General features: G+C 40.7%; 1 protein-coding gene across 1 annotated transcript in view; it reads left to right on the forward strand.

Annotated features, from left to right (window-relative positions):
- PTPRT (protein tyrosine phosphatase, receptor type, T) overlaps window positions 1–26,691 on the forward strand; it is an 839,242-nt gene that overhangs the window by 426,231 nt on the left and 386,320 nt on the right. The window contains exon 8 of the mRNA XM_010829234.1: window positions 19,208–19,317. Within this exon, the coding sequence (XP_010827536.1) occupies window positions 19,208–19,317 (110 nt within the window). The remainder of the gene's footprint in view (window positions 1–19,207; window positions 19,318–26,691) is intronic.

Genomic DNA, 26,691 nt, shown 5'->3' on the forward strand with positions numbered 1-26,691 from the left:
GCATTGATTGATGAGGAAGGCTTTCTTATCTCTCCTTGCTGTTCTTTGGAACTCTGCATTCAAATGGGTATATCTTTCCTTTTTTCCTTTGCTTTTTGCTTCTCTTCTTTTCACAGCTATTTGTAAGGCCTCCTCAGACAGCCATTTTGCTTTTTTGCATTTCTTTTTCTTGGGAATGGTCTTGCTCCCTGTCTCCAGTACAGTGTCATGAACCTCCGTCCATAGTTCATCAGGCACTCTGTCTATCAGATCTAGTCCCTTAAATCTATTTTTCACTTCCACTGTATAATCATAAGGGATTTGATTTAGGTCATACCTGAATGGTCTAGTGGTTTTCCCCACTTTCTTCAATTTCAGCTTGAATTTGGCAATAAGGAATTCATGATCTGAGCCATAGTCCATTCCTGGTCTTGTTTTTGCTGTCTGTATAGAGTTTCTCCACCTTTGGCATGGAGAAGCTCTATACAGTCAGCAAAAATCATGAACTCACACTAATTCAAATCCAGCACCTCAGAATTCTTCTCAGTCCATACATATCTACCTCCACCCACAGTGAGAACCCCAGTTCCCAAGCTTCACTTTTTTTTTTTTTTTTGCTTCATAATATAATACATACAGAGTAGTTTCAGAGTTATAATACCAGTCCTCCTAACAAACAGGAAAGCTACTAAATTAGGTTAAAGATTTTCTTTTTAGATTTTCTCTCTTTGAGCAGTCAAGAAGCCATGTCCAAAGGTTCATTCTTTTCTCTGGATGGTTATATTATCAATTTAATACCCAATTATGTTCATTTATTTCAGTTTTAATTTTGTCTTCTCCTCATCCTCTTTGCTTTAATATAATTGTTTTTAATATCAAAAGTTTCTTTGTTTGAAACTCAGAACTCTATAGAAAGGTATACTCAGAGAAGTATTGCCAGCATCTCTCTTTCACACTGTTCCTATCCATACCAGAAATGGAATCACTTGTAAAATATTTATTTCAAATATATCTTTCTTAAATATAGTTCATTTTGCAAAGCAGTGAAAATGATTTTTCTCTTATTTTTATATAAAAGATAACATATTAAGTATACTCTGCATCTTATGTTTTTGTTCATTTAATATGCCGTGGAAGTCAGTCTGTGTTGGTCTGTACAGATTTGTATCATTCTTTTATAGCTGTGTGAGGCTTCATTGTGTGAAAATAGCATGAGAATTCAAGCAGGGTCCTCTGGTTGTTCCCATTATTTCCTATGATAAATAGTATTGTAGCCGCTACTGTGCATATTGTGGTGTTGTGGAGCTATATTTTCATGAGAAATTCCTTAAAGTGGGGTTGCTGGGGTCAGTAAGTAAATGTATATGCATTTTTGTTAGGTGATGACAGATACCTCTCCATAAAAGTTCTATCATTTTACATGTTCATCAGCCATGTCAGTTCAGTTCAGTCGCTCAGTTGTGTCCTATTCTTTGCTACCCCATGGACCGCAGCATGCCAGGCTTCCCTGTCCATCACCAACTCCCAGAGCATGCTCAAACTCATGTCCATTGAGTTGGTGATGCCATCCAACCATTGCCATCAGCAATGTAGATTCATTTAATCTTAACATCAAACATGAAAAAGCAAGCAGTATCATTTTTCTTATTTTACAGTAAGGAATTTAGACTCCCATATAATTTATTGCAGTATAAAAATCTAGTTGACTATAATTAGTAATATATAGGATATAATACATTAATATAATTGATATGTGCTTAATCACATATGGTACATATATTATTTCATTTGAGACATGTACTTTCATTGTAGAGAAGACAGACATATTTCAGGAATGAGTGCCTGTATTTTCTGTGCATTTCCAACAAGATTAATTATCTGGTTTCTCAAGTGACAGGAAGCTAGAAGAAGGCTGCATACTGCTAGCGATAGGTGTTTGGACCGTAACAAGATGCAGTACATAAAATCTGGAAAAGAGGAAAGTAAGAAGAAAAGTGTAAAAAGCAGTAACAGCAAGGCAGTAAATAATGCAGTCCAGACCCATTTAGTGGGAGGATAGAAAGCCATACACATCTGAGTAATTCCTGAACCATCATTTACTTAGAGCTCAGTACATGTTTGATGTTTACAGAGATGACCTGGAGCTATCATACAGTAAGGAGGAGTGTGGTTACAGTTTTCAAATGCCCACTATGAGCTATGTGTTGTTCTGATATTCTTCATTCATGTAGTCAGTTCCCAAATACCGTGATGTAGATAATACTGATACTGTGTGAATGAGAAATCTGAGGCTTAGAGAGTTTAAGGAACCTGTCTAAGGCTGCTGGGTAGCAAGTGGAAGAGGCAATAAATAGATCCCAAAATCTTATTTCTGCTTCTTCCCCCAACCCCATCTAAGATGCAGTCCTATCCCTGGCCAATATCTCCCTGAACACTCTGTTTTTTTCTTTTCTGTAGTACTTATCATCATCTGAAATACTGTGTGTGTGTGTGTGTGTGTGTGTGTGTGTATTGTCTGCCTGACACATAGTAGATGCTCGTTAACTGTTTGTTGGATGAATGAATATTTAATATCAAAGCCCATGCCTCTTTCATGATATCACTGAACTCTGTTTATATACACTAGTAAGGTAAAGAAGTGCATATGGATTTTATTTATATTCAAACCCAGCTTATACTGGTGTGATAGTGCTAACTGTTAGCCTCTCTTCTGGCCTCTGAATCCAGTAATATCACATTCATTGCTTGAAATCAACCAGGGTGATGTTTATACTATGGAAATTGGCAAACATATTGAGGTTTTATTTTGTTTTGTTTTCCTGGAGAGCTGGCTGCGAAACATTTACTAATACACCACTGTATAGTTCCATTAAAAAGGTATGTTTGACATCTTAAGATAGAAAAATTCATCCAGAAAAAAAAGATCTTGCCTCCAGCAAGACTGGAAATTACAAGGTAGATTGAAATTGTCTAAATCTATCTTTTCTCTATAAGACTTCCAGACTCCTCCGAATCATTTTCAAATTATTTCAATTTTTAAGTTAGTTCAGAGCCTCTATAGTGAACAAAACCCAACTAACCAATAAGTACGGCACCTGGAATGGACAGGCAAACAATAATCAGTAAAGAATACCTAGACAAGAAAGGGAACTTCTGTTGACTCCTCAGGACTCTGTGCTTTTAAATAAACTAATTGTTACTTCTCACAACTACTCTCAAAGTTCACCATTAGCCCCACTTTTCAAATGGGAAAATGGAGGGAAAGGAAGAAGAGGAAAGGGCAAGACAGGCGAGGACAGGAGAAAACTTGTCTTGATAACATTCTGTCCTTCTTTTATGTTGAAATGAAAATTTCCCTTAAATTACCATCTGAGTTTTAGGCGCAAGAAAACATCTGGTTTAATTACAGTGAATTTACATGAACCTACTGACAAGAAGCACAGTTAAAATTAGCAATTTTAGTGTGCTTTTTTTTTTTTGTTTTAAAGAGAATGAAATTATAAAGTAATTAACCTTTGTTGTAGAACTCTGTCAAAAGGATGGAAAGTTCCATGCTGTTAGCAAAAGAAATTCTGGAAAGGGAATATGTGGATTCACTAAAGAATTATAAAGAGAAAAAAGAAGGGTAAAGCAACTTAGAATTAGAAGATGAGACAAATCAGGAATCTTTCCTCAAAGAAGTCTTTTCATAGTGGGGTTGGTGGAGTCCTCGTTGACTCTAAAGAAAGTACAGTCACCCCTCCATATCCATGGATTCCATGTCCGTGGGTTTGGTATCCTTGGGTTTCATATTTGTGGGTTCCATATCTGCAGATTGACTTAGAAATCAATGGGCAGTTGGATAAGGCCTCCCATGGGGAGCCCCCAATATGGAGGGTGTGTGTGTGTGTGTTAGTCGCTCAGTTGTGTCCAACTCTTTGCAACCCCATGGACTGTAGCCCATCAGGTCCTTTCTCCATGGAATTCTCCAGGCAAGAATACCACCACACTCTTCTCCAGGGGATCTTTCTGACCCAGGGATCTAACTGCATCTCCTGCATTGCAGGTGGATTGCTTACAGATTCTTTACCATCTGAGCCACTGGCAAAACCCCAGTATGGAGGGTGGTGTCATATAAAGAATTTGAGCTTCAATGGATTTTGTTATTTTGTTATCCTGAATCCCATCCCTGCAGACACTGAGGGTCAACTATTAGTTGGCTTCATTGAAGAAGACTTTGTTTGAAAAAGACTTCTTAACTTAGGGAGGAGCAGTGGGATGTGGTGAAAAAGAGCCTTGGCCTAGGGCTGAGATGACCTGATTTTGCCCCTAACTTAACTCTGTTGTGACTTGTCTTTCAGCCTTTCTAAGCCCACATGTCTACCAGGTGATGGAAGAAAGTGGTGATTCAGAAACCAACATGAAATCAGAAAGATCTGGGCTATATCTAGGCTCCATTCACACTTTGCAATTAAATTAGTTGCATTGTGTACACTTTAGTCCCCCCATCAGTAAAATGGGGAGTGGTCATCCTATTGATTTCTATATGGGATCCTACATGAAAGTCTATACATAAAGCATTTAATTTACTGTCTTCCATGAGCCATGTTAAGGGGTGTATGGCCAATGCCAGACCTGACAGGCTGCTTGTTGTTTTCACTGCGTCACTTGGTCTGTGGGATCTTTGTTCCCCCAGCAGGGATTGCAGTCTCCTAGAGTGGGTTGCCGCACCTTTCTCCAGGGGATCTTTCCCCGACAATGAAAGCACAGAGTCCTAAACCACTGGACCACCTGGGAATTCCCTCTGCAGGATGCTTTTTTTTTTAACTTTTTATCTTGTATTGAGGTATAGCCAATTAATAAACAATGTTTGTGGTAGTTTCAGGTGAACAGCAAAGGAACTCAGCCCCACATATATATGTATCCATAGAAAGGGAAGGGAAAGGGAAGTCACTCAGGCGTGTCCAGCTCTTTGCAACCCCATGAACTGTAGCCTACCAGGCTCCTCCATCCATGGGGTTTTCCAGGCAAGAGTACTGGAGTGGGTTGCCATTGCCTTCTCCAGGGGGTCTTCCTGACCCAGGGATTGAACCCGGGCCTCCCACATTGTAGGCAGACGCTTTACCATCTGAGCCACCAGGGAAGTCTATGTATCCATAGCAGATTGCTCTTTAATCAAGGGTGTGTGACTCAGGAAAAACACATACACAGGTATCTGTGTGAGATTTCTATTAGTCATGGGTAAGGGACTATCTTATAATTGCTTACAATACTTCTGTAATCCCAGTTTCAAACGTCTCATTCTGACCCTAGAAATGAATGGGTGTGGCAGTGTTCCAGCAGAATTTTATTTACAAAACAGGCAGCTGGTTTCATTTGGCAGTGGCCTTAGTTTGCTGACCCTTAATCCACACTCATTCCTCTAATTATTTCCTCCAATCATTTGGCTTTAAAATCTATCCATAAGCTGATGATTTCTGCAGGTGATGTCTCCAGGTCAGACCTTTCCCTTGCCCTCATCTACCCAACTGCCTGTTGACCCTTTCTACCTGGATTGCTCCTTGGCCCCTGGAATTAGACATTGCCAGAGCTGACCTCCTGATCATCCCTCAGTCACCATCAAACTCAGTTCTTCTCATACTCTTCTCCACCTCAGTTAATGGCAACTCCATTTTATTAACGGCTCAAGTCAGATACCTTGATTCCTCACTTTTATCACATCAAAAGCCCTAGATTGCAGATTCCAGATAACACCCTTCACCCTGTATTCTCTGTGATTGGCACCCTCCCACCCTCAACCCCCACTTTGTGCAAAGCAGCAACCCTGCTCACTCCTTAATCCCATCCATGAGCACGTTCTCTTGACTCATCTTTTAATATATAGCAAGACCTTGATCATATTTTTTACAACCTCTACTGCCAGCTCTTGGGTCCAAACCACTGAGATTTCCAACCTGGATTTAATACTAAAGTGGTCTCCGAAATGGTCTGTCAGCTTTAGCCCTGGTCCCTGCACTCAGCAACCAGAAGAGCTTGAGGCAGATCACAGCATCACCCCTCTGGGCATCACCTTCCAGTGGTTTCTCGTGTCACTGAGATTAAAAGCCCAAGTCCTTATGGTGGCTCATCAGGTCCCATGTAACCATACTACCACTTCTGATTGCCTCTCTGACCCCATCTTCTTCTATCTCGGCCTTACTGCATCAATCCAGCTACTGTTGTTCTGGAACATGCCAGATGTGTCCTGCCTCAGGATATTTTCCATTTGCCATTTCTTCTAACCAGAATAATCTTTCCACAAAAATACAGGGCTGATTTCTTCACCTCCTTCACATCTTTGCTTAGATGTCACCTTTGAGGAAGATCTTCCTCTACTTTTCTATTAAAAACTGGACTCTTCTAACACCACACTCCTTGTCCTTCTTTCCAGAATTGTGCATCTCCTTAGAGTTTATTGTTTGACATGCTTCCTGTTTCACTCTGCTTTTAATTATATCTCTTCTCCCACTAGCTTGTATACCAAGGAGACAATGATTGGTTTCTTCTATTTTCATTTACTGGTACTTTTAAGCACTTAGAATGGTGCCAGGTAAATAATAGGCATGCAATAAATGTAATATTGAATGGATTAATCCTCAGAATCTCCTCAGAGACAAAATAGGTTTTTAAATAACTTACATAGCAATCAGAAGATTTTAGAAAGCTGTTAAACATACTTAGTAAGCTACAAGAAGATATGGCTTCTCTGATTAGCAATATGACACCACTCAGAGACTGTAGATAGATATATGGATAGTAAGGGAAATACTAACAATTCTGATTCTGCAGAAGAACCAAATTGATGATCTCCAGACTGCACTAGAGCGGTTCTCAGAGAATGTGATGGGACCGGGGGGAGGAGCAAATACACAGAGGAACAACTTTGTGCCAGAAGCTTTGCTTGGCACATAACATGCATTCAAATATTGAATCTTCACAATAGCTATGGAGGAGGTATTGGGTTGGCCAAGAAGTTCATTCAGGTTTTTGTAAGATGGTGTGGGAAAACCCGAATGAACTTTTTGGCCAACCCCATACTATTTCAGTTCTCATTTTAAAGTAAGGAAACTGAGTCACAGGTTAATCAACTTGTCCCAGTTTGTACAACAAATAAGTAGTGAGAATTAGACATAAACCTAGGCGGTCTGGCTCAGCCCATGATGTTAGTACTGTTACAGGTGTGCATGATGAAAAAGAGAGTTCTGATTCAAAGTGGCCATTTGATCATTCTTCCTCAACTAACTCCCCAAAAAGATAGGAAGAAAAATGCCTTTTATTTTGCCCTGAGAGTTATAAGAGGTTGCTGTCCCCATGCTTGAGGAATTAATGCAGAGCAGTGTTGCAGGATGGGGAACTACATGGAGAAAAGATGACAGAGTTGTGACTTCATTGAAAGAACCCCACCCCCGGTCCCTTGGGTCACAAGAAGGGACTTCTAAGCCCAACTGCATAAATACCTTCCAACTCTGCCCAGAGCTAAATGCACAGGTGGGTTTTGGAGCTGGTTGACAGGAATAGGCGGTCAGGGGATCAGGTCTTAATGTTGAGGCATCTTTATACGCCAGTCCACAGAGCAGGGGATGAGAGCCCTCAGTCCAAGCCTGTGTATCGTAAAGCAGGAAAGCAGAGGGACTTGAGGAAAGGGCATCTTTTAGAAGAGACATTTCAGTTAAAGGTAGGGGCAGTGCTCTAAGTAACATCAGGCTGCCCACCAGCCACCCAAAGTCAAAACAAGTCCTTTTTTTTTTTTAAAGAAGCTTTGTGCTGCCTGGTTATTTCTTTTCACTAATTTCCCCCCATTAATCCAGACATCCAAGCAAGCAGACCCCTTATCTGGCCAAGTACTAATGGGCATATCTAAATTTTACCTTGCCCTCTGGATTGGGAATATTAAAAACAAGAGCTCATATAATCTACTAGCAGAACATATCTCAACGCACCAAATTAGATCAGCCTACTCGGTTGCATAAACAAAGGTTACTGGACAGGTGAAAATATGTTTTCATTCTTATTAAAGAGATCCAGTCTGATAATGCAAAGCAAATGTCCTCTAAGAAAAATAGCAAGAAACAAGATTTAAAAACATAATAAAAGCCATATTCTTAACAGGATGTATTGATATAAATTAACACTGGATTAGAACATGTTCGTGGAATGGAAATTACTGATATAAAGAAAAGAGGTTAGTTCTCCCAGACTGATCTTCTTAAAAGAATTTAGCACTATTTGTTCTATGTATTATTTTTATTTAATAATAAACTCCATAGCACTTAAGGATATATGTTTAAGGTAGAAGAACTATAATGAAAACAAAGTCATGATTATTAAAAAGTTAAGAGACTGATTACTTTTTGAGGGTATGAAGTTGTTGATAAATTAATAAGATGTGTATTTGTTTTATATGTTTGTGTAGTGTTTCTATCACAGTAAAAAAAAAGATAAAATGAAGATAATTAAATATCCTTTTATACGAATAAATTTTGACATTTATGGGCTATGGAAACATTCCTGAGTTGAGTTGAGTCACTCAGTCATGTCCGACTCTTTGCGACCCCATTAATCCCAGCACGCCAGGCCTCCCTGTCCATCACCAACTCCCAGAGTTCACTCAGACTCACGTCCATCGAGTCAGTGATGCCATCCAGCCATCTCATCCTCTGTCGTCCCCTTCTCCTCCTGCCCCCAATCCCTCCCAGCATCAGAGTCTTTTCCAATGAGTCAACTCTTCGCACGAGGTGGCCAAAGTACTGGAGTTTCAGCTTTAGCATCATTCCTTCTGAAGAACACCCAGGACTGATCTCCTTCAGAATGGACTGGTTGGACCTCCTGGCAGTCCAAGGGACTCTAAAGAGTCCTCTCCAACACCACAGTTCAAAAGCATCAATTCTTCGGTGCTTAGCTTTCTTTACAGTCCAACTCTCACATCCCGTACATGACCACTGGAAAAACCATAGCCCTAACTAGACGGACCTTTGTTGGCAAAGTAATGTCTCTGCTTTTGAATATGCTATCTAGGTTGGTCATAACTTTCCTTCCAAGGAATAAGCGTCTTTTAATTTCATGGCTGCAGTCACCTTCTGCAGTGGTTTTGCAGCCCAAAACAATGAAGTCTGACACTGTTTCCACTGTTTCCCCATCTATTTCCCATGAAGTGATGGAACCAGATGCCATGATCTTCGTTTTCTGAATGTTGAGCTTTAAGCCAACTTTTTTACTCTCCTCTTTCACTTTCATCAAGAGGCTTCTTAGTTCCTTTTGACTTTCTGCCATAAGGGTGGTGTCATCTGCATATCTGAAGTTATTTATATTTCTCCCAGCAGTCTTGATTCCAGCTTGTGTTTCTTCCAGCCCAGCGTTTCTCATGATGTACTCTGCATATAAGTTAAATAAACAGGGTGACAATATACAGCCTTGACGTACTGATTTTCCTGTTTGGAACCAGTCTGTTGTTCCATGTCCAGTTCTAACTGTTGCTTCCTGACCTGCATATAGGTTTCTCAAGAGGCAGGTCAGGTGGTCTGGTATTCCCATCTCTTTCAGAATTTACCAGTTTCTTGTGATCCACACAGTCAAAGGCTTTGGCATAGTCAATAAAGCAGAAATAGATGTTTTTCTGGAACTCTCTTGCTTTTTCCATGATCCAGCAGATGTTGGCAATTTGATTTCTGGTTCCTCTGCCTTTTCGAAAACCAGCTTGAACATCTGGAAGTTCACGGTTCACGTATTGCTGAAGCTGGCTTGGAGAATTTTGAGCATTGCTTAACTAGCATGTGAGATGAGTGCAATTGTGCGGTAGTTTGAGGATTCTTTGGCATTGCCTTTCTTTGGGATTGGAATGAAAACTGACCTTTTCCAGTCCTGTGGCCACTGCTGAGTTTTCCAAATGTGCTGGCATATTGAGTGTAGCACTTTCACAGCATCATCTTTCAGGATTTGGAATAGCTCAAAACTGGAATTCCATCACCTCCACTAGCTTTGTTTGTAGTGATGCTTTCTAAGGCCCACTTGACTTCACATTCCAGGATGTCTGACTCTAGGTGAGTGATCACACCATTGTGGTTATCTGTGTCTTGAAGATCTTTTTTGTACAATTCTTCTGTGTGTTCCTGCCACCTCTTCTTAATATCTACTGCTTCTGTTAGGTCCATACCATTTCTGTCCTTTATCAAGCCCATCTTTGCATGAAATGTTCCCTTGGTATCTCTATTTATCTTGAAGAGATCTCTAGTCTTTCCCATTCTTTGTTTTCCTCTAATTTTTTGCATTGATCGCTGAGGAAGGCTTTCTTATCTCTTCTTTCTAGTCTTTGGAACTCTGCATTCAGATGTTTATATCTTTCCTTTTCTCCTTTGCTTTTCACTTCCCTTCTTTTCACAGCTATTTGTAAGGCCTCCTCAGACAGCCATTTTGCTTTTTTGCCTTTCTTTTCCATGGAGATGGTCTTGATCCCTGTCTCTTGTACAATGTCATGAACCTCCGTCCATAGTTCATCATGCACTCTATCAGATCTAGGCCCTTAAATCTATTTCTCACTTCCACTGTATAATCATAAGGGATTTGATTTAGGTCATACCTGAATGGTCTAGTGGTTTTCCCCACTTTCTTCAATTTAAGTCTGAATTTGGCAATAAGGAGTTCATGATCTGAGCCACAGTCAGCTCCTGGTCTTGTTTTTTTTGACTGTATAGAGCTTCTACATCTTTGGCTGCAAAGAATATAATCAATCTGATTTCGGTGTTGACCATCTGGTGATGTCCACACGTAGAGTCTTCCCTTGTGTTGTTGGAAGAGGGTGTTTGTTATGACCAGTGCATTTTCTTGGCAAAACTCTATTAGTCTTTGCCCTGCTTCATTCCGTATTCCAAGGCCAAATTTGCCTGTTACTCCAGGAGTTTCTTGACTTCCTACTTTTGCATTCCTGTCCCCTATAATGAAAAGGACATCTTTTTTGGGTGTTAGTTCTAAAAGGTCTCGTAGGTCTTCATAGAACCGTTCAACTTCAGCTTCAGCATTACTGGTTGGGGTATAGACTTGGATTACTGTGATATTGAATGGTTTGCCTTGGAAATGAACAGAGATCATTCTGTCATTTTTGAGATTGCATCCAAGTACTGCATTTCAGACTCTTGTTGACCATGATGGCTTCTCCATTTCTTCTGAGGGATTCCTGCCCACAGTAGTAGATATAGTGGTCATCTGAGTTAAATTCACCCATTCCAGTCCATTTCAGTTCGCTGATTCCTAGAATGTCGACGTTCACTCTTGCCATCTCCTGTTTGACCACTTTCAATTTGCCTTGATTTACATTCCTAGCAAAATATAAATGTAAAAACTTGACTAAGGGGGCAAATGTATATAATTCTACAACAAACAGAGAAATATAATCAGTATTTTAAACTTTTCCAACAAAAACACACCAGTTCTAGATTGTCCTGTTACTGAGTCCAAGCTCACTCTGCTTGCCACACAGCAGGCCAATGAATCCTAGAGACAAGGTGTTGAGGCAAGGAACGCGATTTTTGGGGGAATGCCGGCTGACTGAGAAGACCGCAGACTAACATCTCAAAATGACCATCTTCTCAGTGTCTAGGTGCCAGGTTCTTTTAGAGTCAAAGAGAGAGAAGCAATGAGGAACTAAAATCAAAGGCAGAATAGAGAGGGAAAGACAGTGAGGAACTAAAGTAAAAAGGATCTTCAGTCTAGCAAAACACCTCGAGGAAGGACCAGCCTTTGAGTGTTAATCTCTTTTTGTCGTAGCTATTCACAGGTGGGCAGGGTCAGATTATCTTTCTGTGAGCTGAACAAAGGCTCTTTAACTGTCAGGAAGAGGGGCAGGATCCTCTGAGGCAGGCCATTATGTATGATTGTAATAACAAAGGAAAGTAAGCCAAAGAGTTTCTAGTGTGGAGTTGGAAATGGCTTCTCCCTGCAACAGTCTTACAAGTGCCATCAGACAAATAGAGAAGGCACTGGTAACCACAGTCTTGCATCTAGACTTTCAGAGAGCAGAAGAAGGAACACTCCTGTCCTCCTGTTAGGATGCCAGTTTATCCGTAATAAAGAGAGACAAGCTTATTCATGAGAAAAAGGACAATTAGATGCAAATACCCCAAACAAAATATTAGCAAACAATCCAGCACTGTATACAACTAGAGAAAATATGATTTATTTTGGGAAGTTAATATTGGTTCAACAGTAGTAAATCCATTAATGAATTCACTACATTAATGAAGTAAGAGAGGATTGTTACTTCAATAGATAACAGGAAAAAAGCTTCAATTAAACTCAGCATGATTTAAGAAGAAAATATCCTTGTATTCAGGAGTAAAAAGACCTTCTTACTCTGATAAAGGGCAACTATAAGCCCCGTATTAATACAGACACCATGCCCAAGGATGAAATAATAAAATCATTTCCTTTAAAGTTGGAAAGCACACAGATGCTTATCAGTATCTCCATAAAATATTGTATTGGTAGCTTTGTTTGAAGACAAAGAGTTAAAAGACTGGATAAGAAGAAAACTGCCATTAACTGTAGATGCTATGGTTGTTTATATAGATAATCCAGTAAACTTACACATAGTTTATTAGAACTAAAAAGAGAATATAGCATATTTGATGAAGTCAACATTACAAAATAAATTGCATTTCTATTCACCGAACAAGTACATATTTTTAAGATACTATTTATACCAATAAAAATACATGATATTTAGAAATAAGCCATATAAAAAGACTTCAAGATATATAGTATTAATATATGTAAATATAAAAAGCGCTGAAGAAGACCTAAGTAAGAGAAATCCTATGTGTATGGATAGGAAAACCCAATTTTTAAAGACATATCAATACATCAATGATTTCCCAATAATTCAGGCAACTTCAATATAAAAATAAGACTTTTTTGGGGGGAGGGGTGGAATTTACAAGCTAGTCTTAAAATGTATATGCAGGAAGAAAAGCCAAAAATAGTAAGATAGTCCTGAACACAGTATGCAGTGTCGCAGGCCTCGCTGTCCCAGAGGAGGGACCATCAGTATATGGGCAGTAAGCACCAACAGCTCTGTTACTGTCTTTTTTCCAGCTTTGCTGAGGTATAATTGATAGATAAAATTGTATATGTTTGACATGTACAGCATGATGATTCGATACTGTATACATTGTGAAATTACCACCATCAAGTTACTAAGTCTGTTTTTCTTTCTCCCGTGTGAAAAAAAAAAAAAAGAAAAGCTGATAAATTTGACTACATCAGAATTAAGAAGTGATTTTTAGCCAAAGGTAATATACGTGGGTAGGGAGGACAAAAACTAAGAGAGTATTTTTATAACATACACAGCCAATGAAAGGATCAATAAGAAGGATATATAAGGAAACTCTAAAAATCAATAAGAAGAATACAGTAATGTCTAGCAAACACTAAAAGATGGTCAGCCTCTTTAGAAAATAGACAAAAGCAAGTAAAATCTTAATCAACTGTCATTTCACACTTACCGTGTGGTGTAGAATATAAAAATCTGACAATACCTAGTGTTTGTAAGGATGTAAGGATACAGGAACTTTGAGAACATTATTGGAGGGAATATACACTGCTGCTGCCCCTTGGAAAGACCACTTGGCATCACTCAGGAAAGCTGGAGACAGGTATTTCCCTTAGTCTGTCCATCCCGTTGCTAGATATACCTTAGTGACATCATGTATATTTTCAACAAAATGTTTTCATAGGAGCAATGTTGTAAGGTACCTTTATCAGGAAATAGTTTTAATGTCTGTCTACAGTGATAAATAAGAAATTTAGAAAATAAATAAGATTCTATTCATAAAATTTACATGAATGAAATACAGCTACCTGCATCAGTGTGAATGAATCTCAGAACAGTATTGAGTGATGAAAGCAGATGATGTAATACAAACACTCAATTTTATGTATGTGAGAGAAACTGGGATAAGCTAAATGATATTTTATCTTGAGATAAATGTATATATTTATAACTCCAAAATAAAAATAAAGAATGAGTAACATACAATTTAGAATAATATGCATTTTTTATTGGAGTATAATTGTTCTACAATGTTGGGTTAGTTTCTGCTGTACAGCAAAATGAATCAGCCACATATATAAATGTAACCCCTTTTCCCTGGACTTCCTTCCCATTTAGGTCACCATGGAGCATTGAGTAGAGTTCCCTGTGCTACACAGTCGGTTCTCAGTAGTTATCTTTGTTATGCATAGTAGGGTATGTGTGTGAATCCCAGTCTCCCAGTCCATCCCACCTTGCCCTCCCCGCCTTGATAGCCATGCATCCATTCTCTACGTCTTTGTCTCTGTTTCTGCTTCACAAATATGTTCATCTGTACCATTTTTCTATATTCCATATTTATGCATTAATATATGATACTAGTTTTTCTGACTTGTCACTCTGTATGACACTCTCTAGGTCCATCCATGTCTCTGCAAATGGCACAATTTTATTCATTTTACCTGCTGGGTAGTACTCCACTGTATGTACCAGTGCACTGGTTTTTGGTGGGGAAGAGAGGAGCCGAGTGTGAGGTACATAGGATGCCTCCATGATAAAGTGATGTTTTATTTCTTATAGTGGATAGTAGGTGCATGTGTGGTCATGTCATAATTATTATTTAAAAATCCATTTGTTATATATAATTTTTCTATATGTTTCATAAGAAAAATTTCTTAATTTAATACAAAAATAATATGAGCAAAAGTAACAAAATCCTAGGAATGTAGTTTATAAGAAATGAAAAAAACATAACTTTTAACTGAGAGACATAAAAAGAAACATTAATAAATGTGGATTAATACAACATTACTAATAGAAGGACTCATTATTAAAGAGTATCCTTTGTCCCCCAGGGAAGTGAAGAGTGCAACTGAAATTAAAATTCTGATGGAACATTTTGAAGTTTTGTAAAATTATTCCAGTATTCCTTCAGAAGAATACACAAGTAGTGATAGTCCAGAAAACTTTGCAAAAGAATGATGGTATTTGGAAAGGACCTGTTCTACTGAATATTAAAATATGTTATATCAGCACAACAGAGAGATACTGTCGGAATAGAAGCTATGACTCAATGAAATAGAAGAGAAAGCCAACAACATATGCTGGAATATAAAATAATTTAATGTGGTAATAAAATGGCATTTTAAATCACTGGGGAAAGTTTTGACTGGTCAATTTATTGTCCTAAGAATATTGTCAGGAACTCTAGTTAGATTTCCACTTTGTACAATGCATAAAGTTGATCCCAGATGGATTAAAATGTTAGATTTAAGAAGAAAAAGATGGGAATAAAGCATGAAACAGAAAGAAGAAAACACAGATGACTGTTCATCTGGGTTGAGAAGGAAAATTTGCTCTGAGCTGGTATGGAAGGAAAAGCCCAGATGGGGGTCCCAGCTTGATGTTCCCCCTCAGAATCTGCAGCCCATAGACCTTGCCTTTCCTTAGAGCATAGCACAGGCACCTCTCCATTCAGCATTCTCTTCACCTTTAAAACTTCTCCCAATTACTGACGAAGCTCCTCCTCCAGGACACCTTTGATAAATAATTCCTCTCTCTCTTCTCAAGAAAGCAAGAGTCATTCAAACACCTCAACCCCCTTCTCCAAAGCATCTGTGCATTTTCTTCCTCTTCTCTTGTCTCAGAGAGGGAAGGATGCTCTCTTCCCACCCACCCCTGCCCCAGCATTTTCAGGACCCTACTAACATCAGTTATTTCCTCTCTCTTTCCCATCCTTCTACTTCTTACATCAATTTCAGATTTTTCCTAGCTACCTTGAATCATGCCATAACTTCTCCCGTCTTTGGGAGGAGCAGTACTTTGGTTGCATGTTTCATTTCTGTTCCATCTTGCATTCCCTTCACTTTCATAGCAAAAATAATTACTTGTCTCAACACAGTCCCTCAACTTCCACTCTCTTCTCTACCCGCTAAACGATGGCTTGATGCCGATGTTCTTAAGTTACTCTTGGTCAGCTCACAAATAACTTTGAAGACACTACGTCCAATGAGCAAATGTAAGGTTGCTTCTCACTCAGCAGCCACACATGTCACAGTAACTTCTTGAGCCTCCCATGGCTGCTTCAGTGACAACCCACTTTCTTGGTTTATTGTTGCCTCTATGAATACAGCTTCCCTGTTTCTAAATTTCTTTGTTTTTCTCCTTGAGGTTGGAGTTGCTTTTTGTCTTAGTCTTATACTTGCTACTTTTGTTGTCTTCTGCTACAAGATCTATTCCCTGCCCCTGGTTTCAGTGTCTAAATATTGCTACTCACCCCCTGCCCTGCTGGTCCTCAGCATTGCTCCACATACTTGTCCAGTGAATTATGACAGAACTGAGCTTGCCAGCTTCCTTGCCAGCTAGGCGTCCTCTAAGGTTTCTTCTTATGACAACCCCCTGATCCATCCTGCTTGTGTAGAACAGAAGAGCTGGGGTCTTCCTTGATACATCTCTTCCCTCCATCACTACCAAATCATACATGCTTAGGCCCCCCCTCCCCTAAATTTCGGACACGCTTGTATTCTCCTTTATACAACCATCACCATGGTCCAAGATACCATCTTTTCTCCCCAAGGTGATTTTTTTCCTTCCACTCTTCCCCTACAAAGCCATCCACCACACTCTTAACATCCACCCTCCCCAAGCTTGTCCTAATAGCTTCTTCTTACCTATAGACCCTAACTTACTTTCCATGTATTATCCTGACTAAATAATATGCCAGACTAGATTTTCTCTACTGATTATAATTCTTCCAACACCTTGTGTGTTTACCTTAAAATCCTAATAATGACTTTGAAAAACTAATTATGAGTGCAATTATTTATTTAATGTAGTTTCCCTTTACAGAATACAAGCTTTATCAAGGATTTAAGTATGTCTTTCTTTGTTATTGGTGTATCTGTAATGTCTATCACCAAGTCCCTTGGTCATATTAGGTATTGAATAACTATTTGTAGAAAGGATAACTGGATAAGGAAAAGCAATAAGAGATCTGAATATTTAGAAGCTTCTACATACCTAAAAGATTTATAAGCAAATGAAGAACTGACCAAAATTATTGTAACCTATGTAAAAAAGCCTAAGTCCCTAAAAACAGATTATAAGTCATAAGACAATGATAAACAGAAATGAAGAGCCATGCAGGAAAGTGAGCACAGGGCGTAGAGAGCATGTTCATGAAAGAATCAATGCGAATAGCCAATTAACCAGAAAAACAAATCTGCATTTTCTGGTATTCTAAAAAAGATATGCATGCATACACTTAATCTTTTAAACAGTCATTGTTGGCATGGATTAGGAATCGACATATTCTTCTCTTTGGGGAACCCAGAATGGTGCAAACTTTCTGGAAGGCGATCTGGTAATATGTGTCAAAAGCGTTAAAGATAAAATAATCCATCTGTTTTGACCCAATAAATTAATTTCCAAGAATTTATCTAAGGGACATCAGCAGAGTTGCATGCAAATACTTATTTGTAAGAATACTTATTATAATGTTACTTATAAAGAATTCAAACCAACTTTAATGCCCAATAATGAAGGACTGGTGACTAAAATGGGGCATATCCTGTTCTAAGAAGCCATTAAAACGCATGGCCCCAAAGAGAATTTAAGGATTTTTTTTTAATATAAATTTATTTAATTGGAGGCTCATTACTTTACAATATTGTATTGGTTTTGCCGTACATTAACATGAATCCGCCATAGGATTTTTTTTTTAACTGTAATTTGCTTAGCTATAAAAGAAGGTCATAACACAATATGCAAGGTAGGAGTTTAATTTTTAAAAATAAAATATGTATATGCAGAGACATAAAATTACTAGAAAAAATATCTAGAGTTACAGGGATTAGAATGATTTTGTTCTTTTTTAAAAACCTTTTTTGTAGATTCTTAATATTCAACAAATTCTGTGTATCACGTCTGTAATGAGAAAAACTAAATATATTTTAATTTAACAATAGGGAACTGATTGCAACATATGGCCGTGGCTATATCTAGAGAGGCATAGCATGATGATTAAGAGTATATGCTTTGAAGCTCACAGACAGGTGTTCAGTTCCCTCTTTACAACTTAAGAGCTGTATGACCTTGAGCAAGTTATTTAATTCTCTCAGCCTCAGTTCCCTTATCAGCACAAAGGAGATGATATACACTGGGCAGAGCTGTTCTGTGGCTTAAATGAAATAAGGTATGTACAAGTCTGATCAAAGAGTAAGTGCTTAGTAAAAAAGAATACTTGCTTTTATAATGCCAAAATATAAATAGATTCCATAATGATTTACATGAATTCATGATGCTCTAGGGAGTTATAACAGCAGGTTTGGGGAATCATTATTTTATGGTTCAGCATCTTCCAGGCTGTCATAATGGTGGAATTCAGCAGGAGGATGCTGGCAGGAAGACTTTTCTGGGTACAGAAACTGCCCAGGAAAGGTTTTGATTTAGGGCAAAATGCTGGCAAAGGTCATTGACTCACCTATGAGTCCAGCCAGCAAATGGTTATCATGCGTCTACCATGTGGCAGGCGTCGGAGACTCAGAAGCGAGACAAATAAGCTGCATTCCTGGAGCCTTCTAATTAGATAGCGGTTTCAAGGCACATGGTTCCTGGTGGATTCAGGGATAGGAAACTATGGAAGTGCTTCCTGCAGTTGGAGAAACCTTGACAGGTTTAGAAAAATGATAGTGAAGTTCACGTTGCACTCCTCAAATACCAGTCCTAAGCCAGGAATCTCATTCTGGGATCCCACCTGTCCTAAGCGAGCAATCTCATTCCGGGATCCCACCTGTTGGCTGGTCTGGGGCCTACAGCTGTCCTCTTAATCCTGGTCAGCTTTAGTTCCAGGATAGACTTGCTCAGAGTCTGCAGATGAAAAGCCATGGGCCTTACAGGAAAACAGAAAGCAGTGGCCCATGCGTCAGCTCTAACCCTTGCCTGTTTCTAAAAATGAAGGGGATTTTTTTTGGCACACAGATATGCCCATTTGTTTATGGATTATATGTGGCTGTTTTTGTGTTACAAGTACCAAAATGAGTAATTTCAATAGGGACTGTATGACCCACCAAGCCTGCAGTATTTATGATCTGATCCTACAGAGTGATTTTGCTGACCCCCATTCTAGGTCATTGAGGCTGGGGAGATGAGATGAAGGGTGACATCAGATTCCTGACCTGTTTCCTCCTGTAGTTCCAGGAGCTGTTCCTCTCGAATCCATCCAAGGGGGGCCCTTTGAGGAGAAGATCTACATCCAGTGGAAACCTCCCAATGAGACCAATGGGGTCATCACACTCTATGAGGTAAGGAGGCCACTTTGGCTGTATCACTTGGTTTTATTCAGTTTACTTCAGCCTGGAGTTGGCAGATAATACTGCACGTAGAAGCTCCATCAAAGGCACAAAGGCGAGTGAGACACAGTGAATTAATACAGAAGGTTTCTGATAGTGCAGTGGGAGCCAAACACAGGACATCAACTGAGCTGTCTTGATAGCCCCGATGACAAAGACAATTGGGTGTATCATGCATGGATGGGATTATTCATCTCTTTAGCAAAGGAGTCAAGACCCAAGGAGTCAGATTGTCCTGGCACAGCCAAGCAGAGCCAGGCCTGGCAAACTGTCCTCTGGAAAGTCGTAACAGTCACATGATGCTCATGGTACCTATCAGTCCCTAGGCTTCTGAAAGGATCCCAATGTCATTCTCTAGCTAGGAGTACAACATTCTTGAGCTTTAACATTGCTTTGTGGCCAAGGTATATTGTATTGCCACCCAGGTGATAGTGTTGAAAGCCCTTCTCCCAGGATTAGCAAGGCCTTCTACCAGAGACAGAATAGAATGTTCTTGGACAAGACAAAATGCAGCCTCCCTGAAAACTTTCAAAATTAGAACAAATGTTAGAAGCTCATTGCAGAGCAAAAGCAAATAAACAGTAAAACTCCAGTAAGGCTGATTTAGCAAAATGCTAATAGTAGGATATGGGCAGGATTGACTCTCTTCCCACCCCTTATATTCTGAGATACCATGAGACTGTGATTCAGGTACAGTAGAAACACACAGCATTGCAGATGGAAGGGCATGAAAGCTGAAGCTGGAAGGATGGAGTCTGCTGCCCTAGTAGCTCTACCTCAGTCTCAAGGGACCCTTGGCAGGTTCTTCCTCTCTTTAAGCCTCAGTTTGCTTATCTGTAAGATTGGACAGTTGGGGAGCAGTGTTAACTGTTTCTTCAGGGTTTCTCTAAGGAGTCTGAGGGGGAAAAGGTGATAAGCATCCCAGGCTGAAATGCACTATAGGCTCATAGAGGGACTAAAGATTCTGGGTGCTCATGCAGAAGGGTACACCTGTTGAGAGTGAGCCTTAGGAAGCATATCCCTGCCATAAGGGCAGATGAGCTCTGGGGAGGAAAGTCAAAGAGTGTTGATGAGGGAGAAATATTCAGGGTGAATCTGATGGACACAGAAATTATCTGGAGAGACCCGGACAGACCTAAGAGCTCTCTGAAGGAGGAGAAAGCTGTCAGTCATGTACAGGGTGCTGGAGAAAGCGCCCTCGGGACACACCTTACGCCACTCCATCCAGTGTTTCTCAGAAGCAGAACTCTCTAACATCTCCGTCTTGGACCATGGGGTTGGGAGAAGCATCCTTTTGGGGATGGTGCTGAATGAGAGGGGGTATTCATACTGATGGACCTCTCCTGGGACGCATTCATGACCGTGTCAGGGAAAAGGGCGACTGGACAGTCAACTGAAACGAAGCCCAGTCATTTAAAAGCTGCACAGTGTTCTTTGTAAAGCACAGGCCGCACACTCACATACACATAGATGAGCTAGAGATCTACCACCTGCTCTTTGTAAAGCAAAGGAAAAGGACCCAGGACTTAGAGAGATAAGGTGCTTGCTGCTGCTGCTGCTGCTAAGTCGCTTCAGTTGTGTCTGACTCTGTGCGACCCCATAGGCAGCAGCCCACCAGGCTTCCCGTCCCTGGGATTCTCCAGGCAAGAACACTGGAGTGGGTTGCCATGTCCTTCTCCAGTGCATGAAAGTGAAAAGTGAAAGTGAAGTCACTCAGTCGTGTCCAACTCCTAGCGACCCCATGGACTGCAGCCTACCAGGCTTCTCCATCCATGGGATTTTCCAGGCAAGAGTACTGGAGTTGCTGGTGTTATATAAATGGCTGTCGGTGGCAGATGTTGAAGACTTTTGGAATTCATAGGCCAGTAAAACCTCAAATGTTGTGGGGGAACCAACAGAGTATTTTACCATGGTTTATTAACATCATTTTACAAAAGACAATTACAAAAATATAGAAAGTACGTAATCTCAGAATAAAAGGCAGTCCTTTAAATTGAATAAATTTAACTTTATGGGCAACTCATTATGATCACCTTAGTTTCTTTCTCATTTTGCCTGGAATTGAGGACACTTCTGGCATTAAAAGATCCTGGTTCTTGTACCCACCTGCAATTGGAAACACTGGCTGGGGCTATGCTGCAGGTAGAGGCATATCCCTATACAGATTTTTTTTCCTCAGGAGCCATATCCCTCTTGCTCTCATCAGATTATGCACTGGGCTTGGTTACGAAACTCTTGATGATAATTCCACAATAAGAAGAAATAGATGGAGAGAGAACAAAAGAGCAAACGTAACTGTGAGTTAGACACTGTTTGAGCAGTAAATCCCCTGAAGGTATTACTCAAGTCAGGTTAGGCTGCTCGCTGCTCCACAGCCCGTACTCAAGAGAAAAAACTTGAAAAGAGTTTTCAAGACTCTGGAAAAAAAAAGTCTTTCAAGAGTCTTTGGTTGGAAAGAGAAGGTTGGTTTACTCAGGAGGCTGGTAAACTGGGGGAGAAGGCAGACTCGTGTCCAAAAGCCACTTCCCCCTGCAAATTAGGGGGAAAGAGCTCTTAAAGGGGAGTTTCAGGAGTGTATAGGCAGAAAGAGGAAATTATGTGCAGGAAAACACAGTGATCTCTGATAATCATCTTAGAATTGGTCATGTTGGTCAAGGGGTGGTCTGATTGGCATACTGATTTTTTTTTTTTCCAATTCTATTCATTCATCTATTGGGCTGTGCTGGGTCTTAGTTGCAGCATGTGGAATCTAGTTCCTTGACCAGTGATCAAACCTGGGCCCTGCCAGGAGGACAGAGTCTTAGCCCCTGGCCAAGGAAGTCCCCATGTTAATTGTTTTAAGGACAGTTAATCTTCAGTTCTAGGGTCAGTTTGTTCCCATTTCCTCGAGGCCAGTTCTTGGACGTGTGTCAGGTGGATCAGCTTATGTCATGACTGCAATCTGGTCATCAGATATTAAGTCAACTTCTTCTACCTGGTGAGGGTTTCGGTATCTGAATAATAGTTCAAAGAATGTAGGTCAGAATACTATCTGTTGGCTCTTTGCTTAATGGCTAAACTCTTATTACTTTGCCTTAGTTGACTGCATTCCTTTGTTTCTGCATTTCCTCACTTCTTTGATTAAATTTATTCTTTGGCTACAGTTTTTCTACAGACATGAGCCAGGCAGAGAATATGGGGGGTCCAGTCTTGGGAAGGCCCCATAGGGTCCTGCTCTGTTACGGAAGTGAGGACTCGTGTATCGTACACGGTCAGGAGCTGCAGCACAAAGGTGCCCCCGGATGAGAACAGCGCTGCCTTCTTTGTACTTCTCCATGAACCCAGTGCCTTGTGAATGTTCAAAGCCCAGTTGCTGAGATGTTGGCATTCCTATGAGGGTGCTCTACTAGAAACAGCTGTTGTAAGAAAACTTCATGTAATTTCTTGGCTGCTTCTTGGGCTGTAATAGAGAACCAGAGCTGCCACTGTCTGACTTGTTTGAGCATTTAAGGTTACCTTGTGGGAATATGCCAAAGTTCTTGGATGATGATCTGAAGGGACCTAAGGGATGATGACCTGAAGGGAGGACATGGGCTAGGCCTTGTATTTTGACCATGAACGTGGCTGAGACCATGTGTGTCACAAGCCAGTGAAGCCTCAGAAGGTAAGAATGTTGACTTTGGAGGTCAGGCAGCCTAGATGTAAATCCCAGCTCTGCAACTTCCCTTGCTGTGTAAACTTGGGTACGTTAAGTAACTGCTAATTTATACTGCTTAATAAACACAAATATATGTTTAGTACTGTGTTTGGCATTTAGAAATAGCACTGATAAATGTTAACTCTTAACATTACGTAAAAATGAGGCGGTGGAGCCTTGGAGAGGTGAAATGTAAAGACCAAGGGTATACAACCCTTGGGTCCTGAATTCAAGTGCGAATGTCTTGCCTCTTTCTCAGTGTGATCCATGGACCGGCAGCGTTGGCTCTACCTGGAACCTGGTTAGAAAAACAGCATCTTAGATTGTGCCAGACTTCCTGAATCAGAGTTTTCATTTTAACAAGATCCCTGGGTGATTCGTATGGGCATTAAAAAAGTTTGAGAAGCACTGCTCTAGATTTTACTGTTCTTTAGAAAGTTTCAGGACTTCCTTGGTGGTACAATGGATAAGAATCCGCCTGCCAATGCAAGGGACATGGGTTTTATCCCTGGTTCAGGAGGATTCCACGTGCCACGGAGTAGCTAAGCTTGTGTGCCACAACTACTGAGCCTGTGTGCGGCAACTGCTGAAGTCCATGCGCCTAGAGTCCGTTCTACACAACAGGAGAAGCCGCCATGATGAGAAGCCTGCATCCCTCCATGAAGAGCCTTGATGAGAAGCCTGCATCCCCCATTCGCCGGAACTAGAACTAGAGAACGCCTGCACATGGCAGCGAAGACCGAGTGCAGCCAAATAGATAAATAAAGTTTCAGCAACTGATAAGAGAGTATGTCCTTCTGAGCAGAAAGATGGGACGTCTCCTCCTCTCAGTTCAACCCAGTCCTGCCTCAGACAGTAAGCAGGAGACCTCCATGGGAAATAGATGGGGAAACAGTGGAAACAGTGTCAGATTTTATTTTTCTGGGCTCCAAAATCAATGCAGATGGTGACTGCAGCCATGAAATTAAAAGACGCTTACTCCTTGGAAGGAAAGTTATGACCAACCTAGATAGCATTTTCAGAAGCAGAGACGTTACTTTGCCAACAAAGTTCCGTCTAATCAAGGCTATGGTTTTTCCTGTGGTCATGTATGGATGTGAGAGTTGGACTGTAAAGAAGGCTGAGTGCCGAAGAATTGATGCTTTTGAACTATGGTGTTGGAGAAGACTCTTGAGAGTCCCTTGGACTGCAAGGAAATCCAACCAATTCATTCTGAAGGAGATCAGCCCTGGGATTTCTTTGGAAGGAATGATGCTAAAGCTGAAACTCCAGTACTTTGGCCACCTCATGTGAAGAGTTGACTCATTGGAAAAGACTCTGATGCTGGGAGGGATTGGGGGCAGGAGGAGAAGGGGACGACAGAGGATGAGATGGCTGGATGGCATCACTGACTCGATGGACGTGAGTCTCAGTGAACTCCGGGAGTTGGTGATGGACAGGGAGGCCTGGTGTGCTGCGATTCATGGGGTCGCAAAGAGTCGGACACGACTGAGCAACTGAACTGAACTGAACTGAACTTGTTTTTAAAGACATTTATAAAAGAATACGTGTTTATGAGGCAATTTCCAAATTTAATTAGATGAAACCAATTTGATTTTTTTAAATGAGGTTCTGGTTGTAATTTCTAGAGAGAAATCCATAAATTACAAATCACCCTCTCCTGTTCTCAAAAAGTTTATTTTGTGGCAAAGAAAAATCAGATGACACAAGTGGAAGAGAAATCCAGGACTGTCAGTGCCTTCCTGTGTACAGCCTTGGACTCCAAAAGGCAAAAGCCAAACAAATGAGGGAGTGAAGAAGAGTTGTGACTTTGTAAATAGTGTAAAAATTGTTAATTGCAGCAGGTCTAACTAGTATGTCATATGTTAAGATTAAATTCCCTTTCCCATGGGTCCATACCACTTCCTGAACCACTTTTCCCTTCCCCCAGGGGAAAAAAAAAAAAAAGGGCTTCCCAGGTGGCCCTAGTGGTAAAGGATCCACCTGCCAATGCTGCAGTACTCAAGAGACGCAAGTGCGATCCCTGGGTTGAAAGATTCCCCTGGAGAAGGAAATGGCAGCCCACTGCAGTATTCTTGCCTGGAGAATCCTATGGACAGAGGAGCCTGGCAGGCTACAGTATGGACATGACGGAGCGACTGAGCACACGCATGAGCAAGTCTTGGTACATCCTTGGACAGTTCTGCCTTCCAGAATCAGAATGGCTTTGATTATGTCTCATCTGTTCTCTGGGTTTCAGTCCCCTCTTTGTAACATGAAGGTGTCAGACTGTTCTAGGGTAAAAGTCAAGAGAAAAATAAATCTACATCAGACCCACAGAACCAAAGTGTTTTTTTTTTTTTTTTTTCCCTTTTTTTAAATTTTTTTATTTTTTAAACTTTACATAATTGTATTAGTTTTGCCAAATATCAAAAGAACCAAAGTTTTATACCTCATTTTATATTTGTTCCACTCTTCAAACTGTGCCTGGGCCAGAGATTCAAAGCCAAAACAGTCATGAGGCTCACTTGAAGGACAATAGCCAGTGTGCAAAGGCCCTGTGGTAGAATGACGGGCTTGTTTGAGAAAAGGAAGGAGGTCAGAGTGACTGAAACCTCGTGAGCAAGGTGGACAATGATGAGGCCATGTGGGGAGGGGGTGGGCAGGGTCAGATGATACAGGGTTTCTAGAGTCTGCGCTTTCTCCTGAGAGGAGCAGAACACCAGAGGAGGATTTTTAAGCAGAGAAATGAAGGAATCAGATTTACATTCCTAAAATACCACCTGGCTGTTGTGTGAATAATGGCCCTGGGCACATAAGCATCTCAGGAACACCTGGAAAATCTGCCAGGAGGCAAGGATATTGAACTCATGTATGATACTGCAGTGTTGTTGTCCGGGAAATTGCATGCTGGGTGGGCTACTGTCCATGGGGTTACAAAAGAGACATGACTTAGTGACTCAGCCAAAACAATAGATATTGCAATAAGGGCTCAACTATTTATTGGAAGACCCGGCATCCAGGTGGAAGAGGAAAAACTGTCACATCTGCTTCTTCCTTGCTGCCTCTTTGTGGGCTTGGATGGCTTCCTTTAAGGCAGTAAAGATAAGATAAGGAGTTCTTATCTTGAAGAGCTCCATGGAGCCCAGACTGCTGGATTCTGGCCTCTAGCCCTAAGGGCTGGGAGCTGAAACTGAAGCTCCAATACTTTGGCCACCTGGTGTGAAGAGCTGACTCATTTGAAAAGACCCTGATGCTGGAAAAGATTGAGGGCAGGAGGAGAAGGGGACGACAGAAGATGAAATAGCTGGATGGCATCACTGACTCAATGGACATGAGTTTGAGCAAGCTCCAGGAGGTGGTGAAGGACAGAGAAGCATGGTGCGCTGCAGTCCATGGGGTCACAAAGAGTTGGACAGGACTGAGCGACTGAAAAATAATAGTAATCCCTTGGAAGGAAAGTTATGACCAACCTAAATAGCATTTTCAGAAGCAGAGACATTACTTTGCCAACAAAGGTCCGTCTAGTCAAGGCTATGGTTTTTCCTGTGGTCATGTATGGATGTGAGAGTTGGACTGTGAAGAAGGCTGAGTGCCAAAGATTTAAGCTTTTGAACTGTGGTGTTGGAGAGACTCTTGAGAGTCCCTTGGACTGCAAGGAATCCAACAGT

This window comes from Bison bison, unplaced genomic scaffold (assembly GCF_000754665.1).
Source record: "Bison bison bison isolate TAMUID 2011002044 unplaced genomic scaffold, Bison_UMD1.0 scf7180017864500, whole genome shotgun sequence".
Taxonomy (NCBI): Eukaryota; Metazoa; Chordata; class Mammalia; order Artiodactyla; family Bovidae; genus Bison; species Bison bison.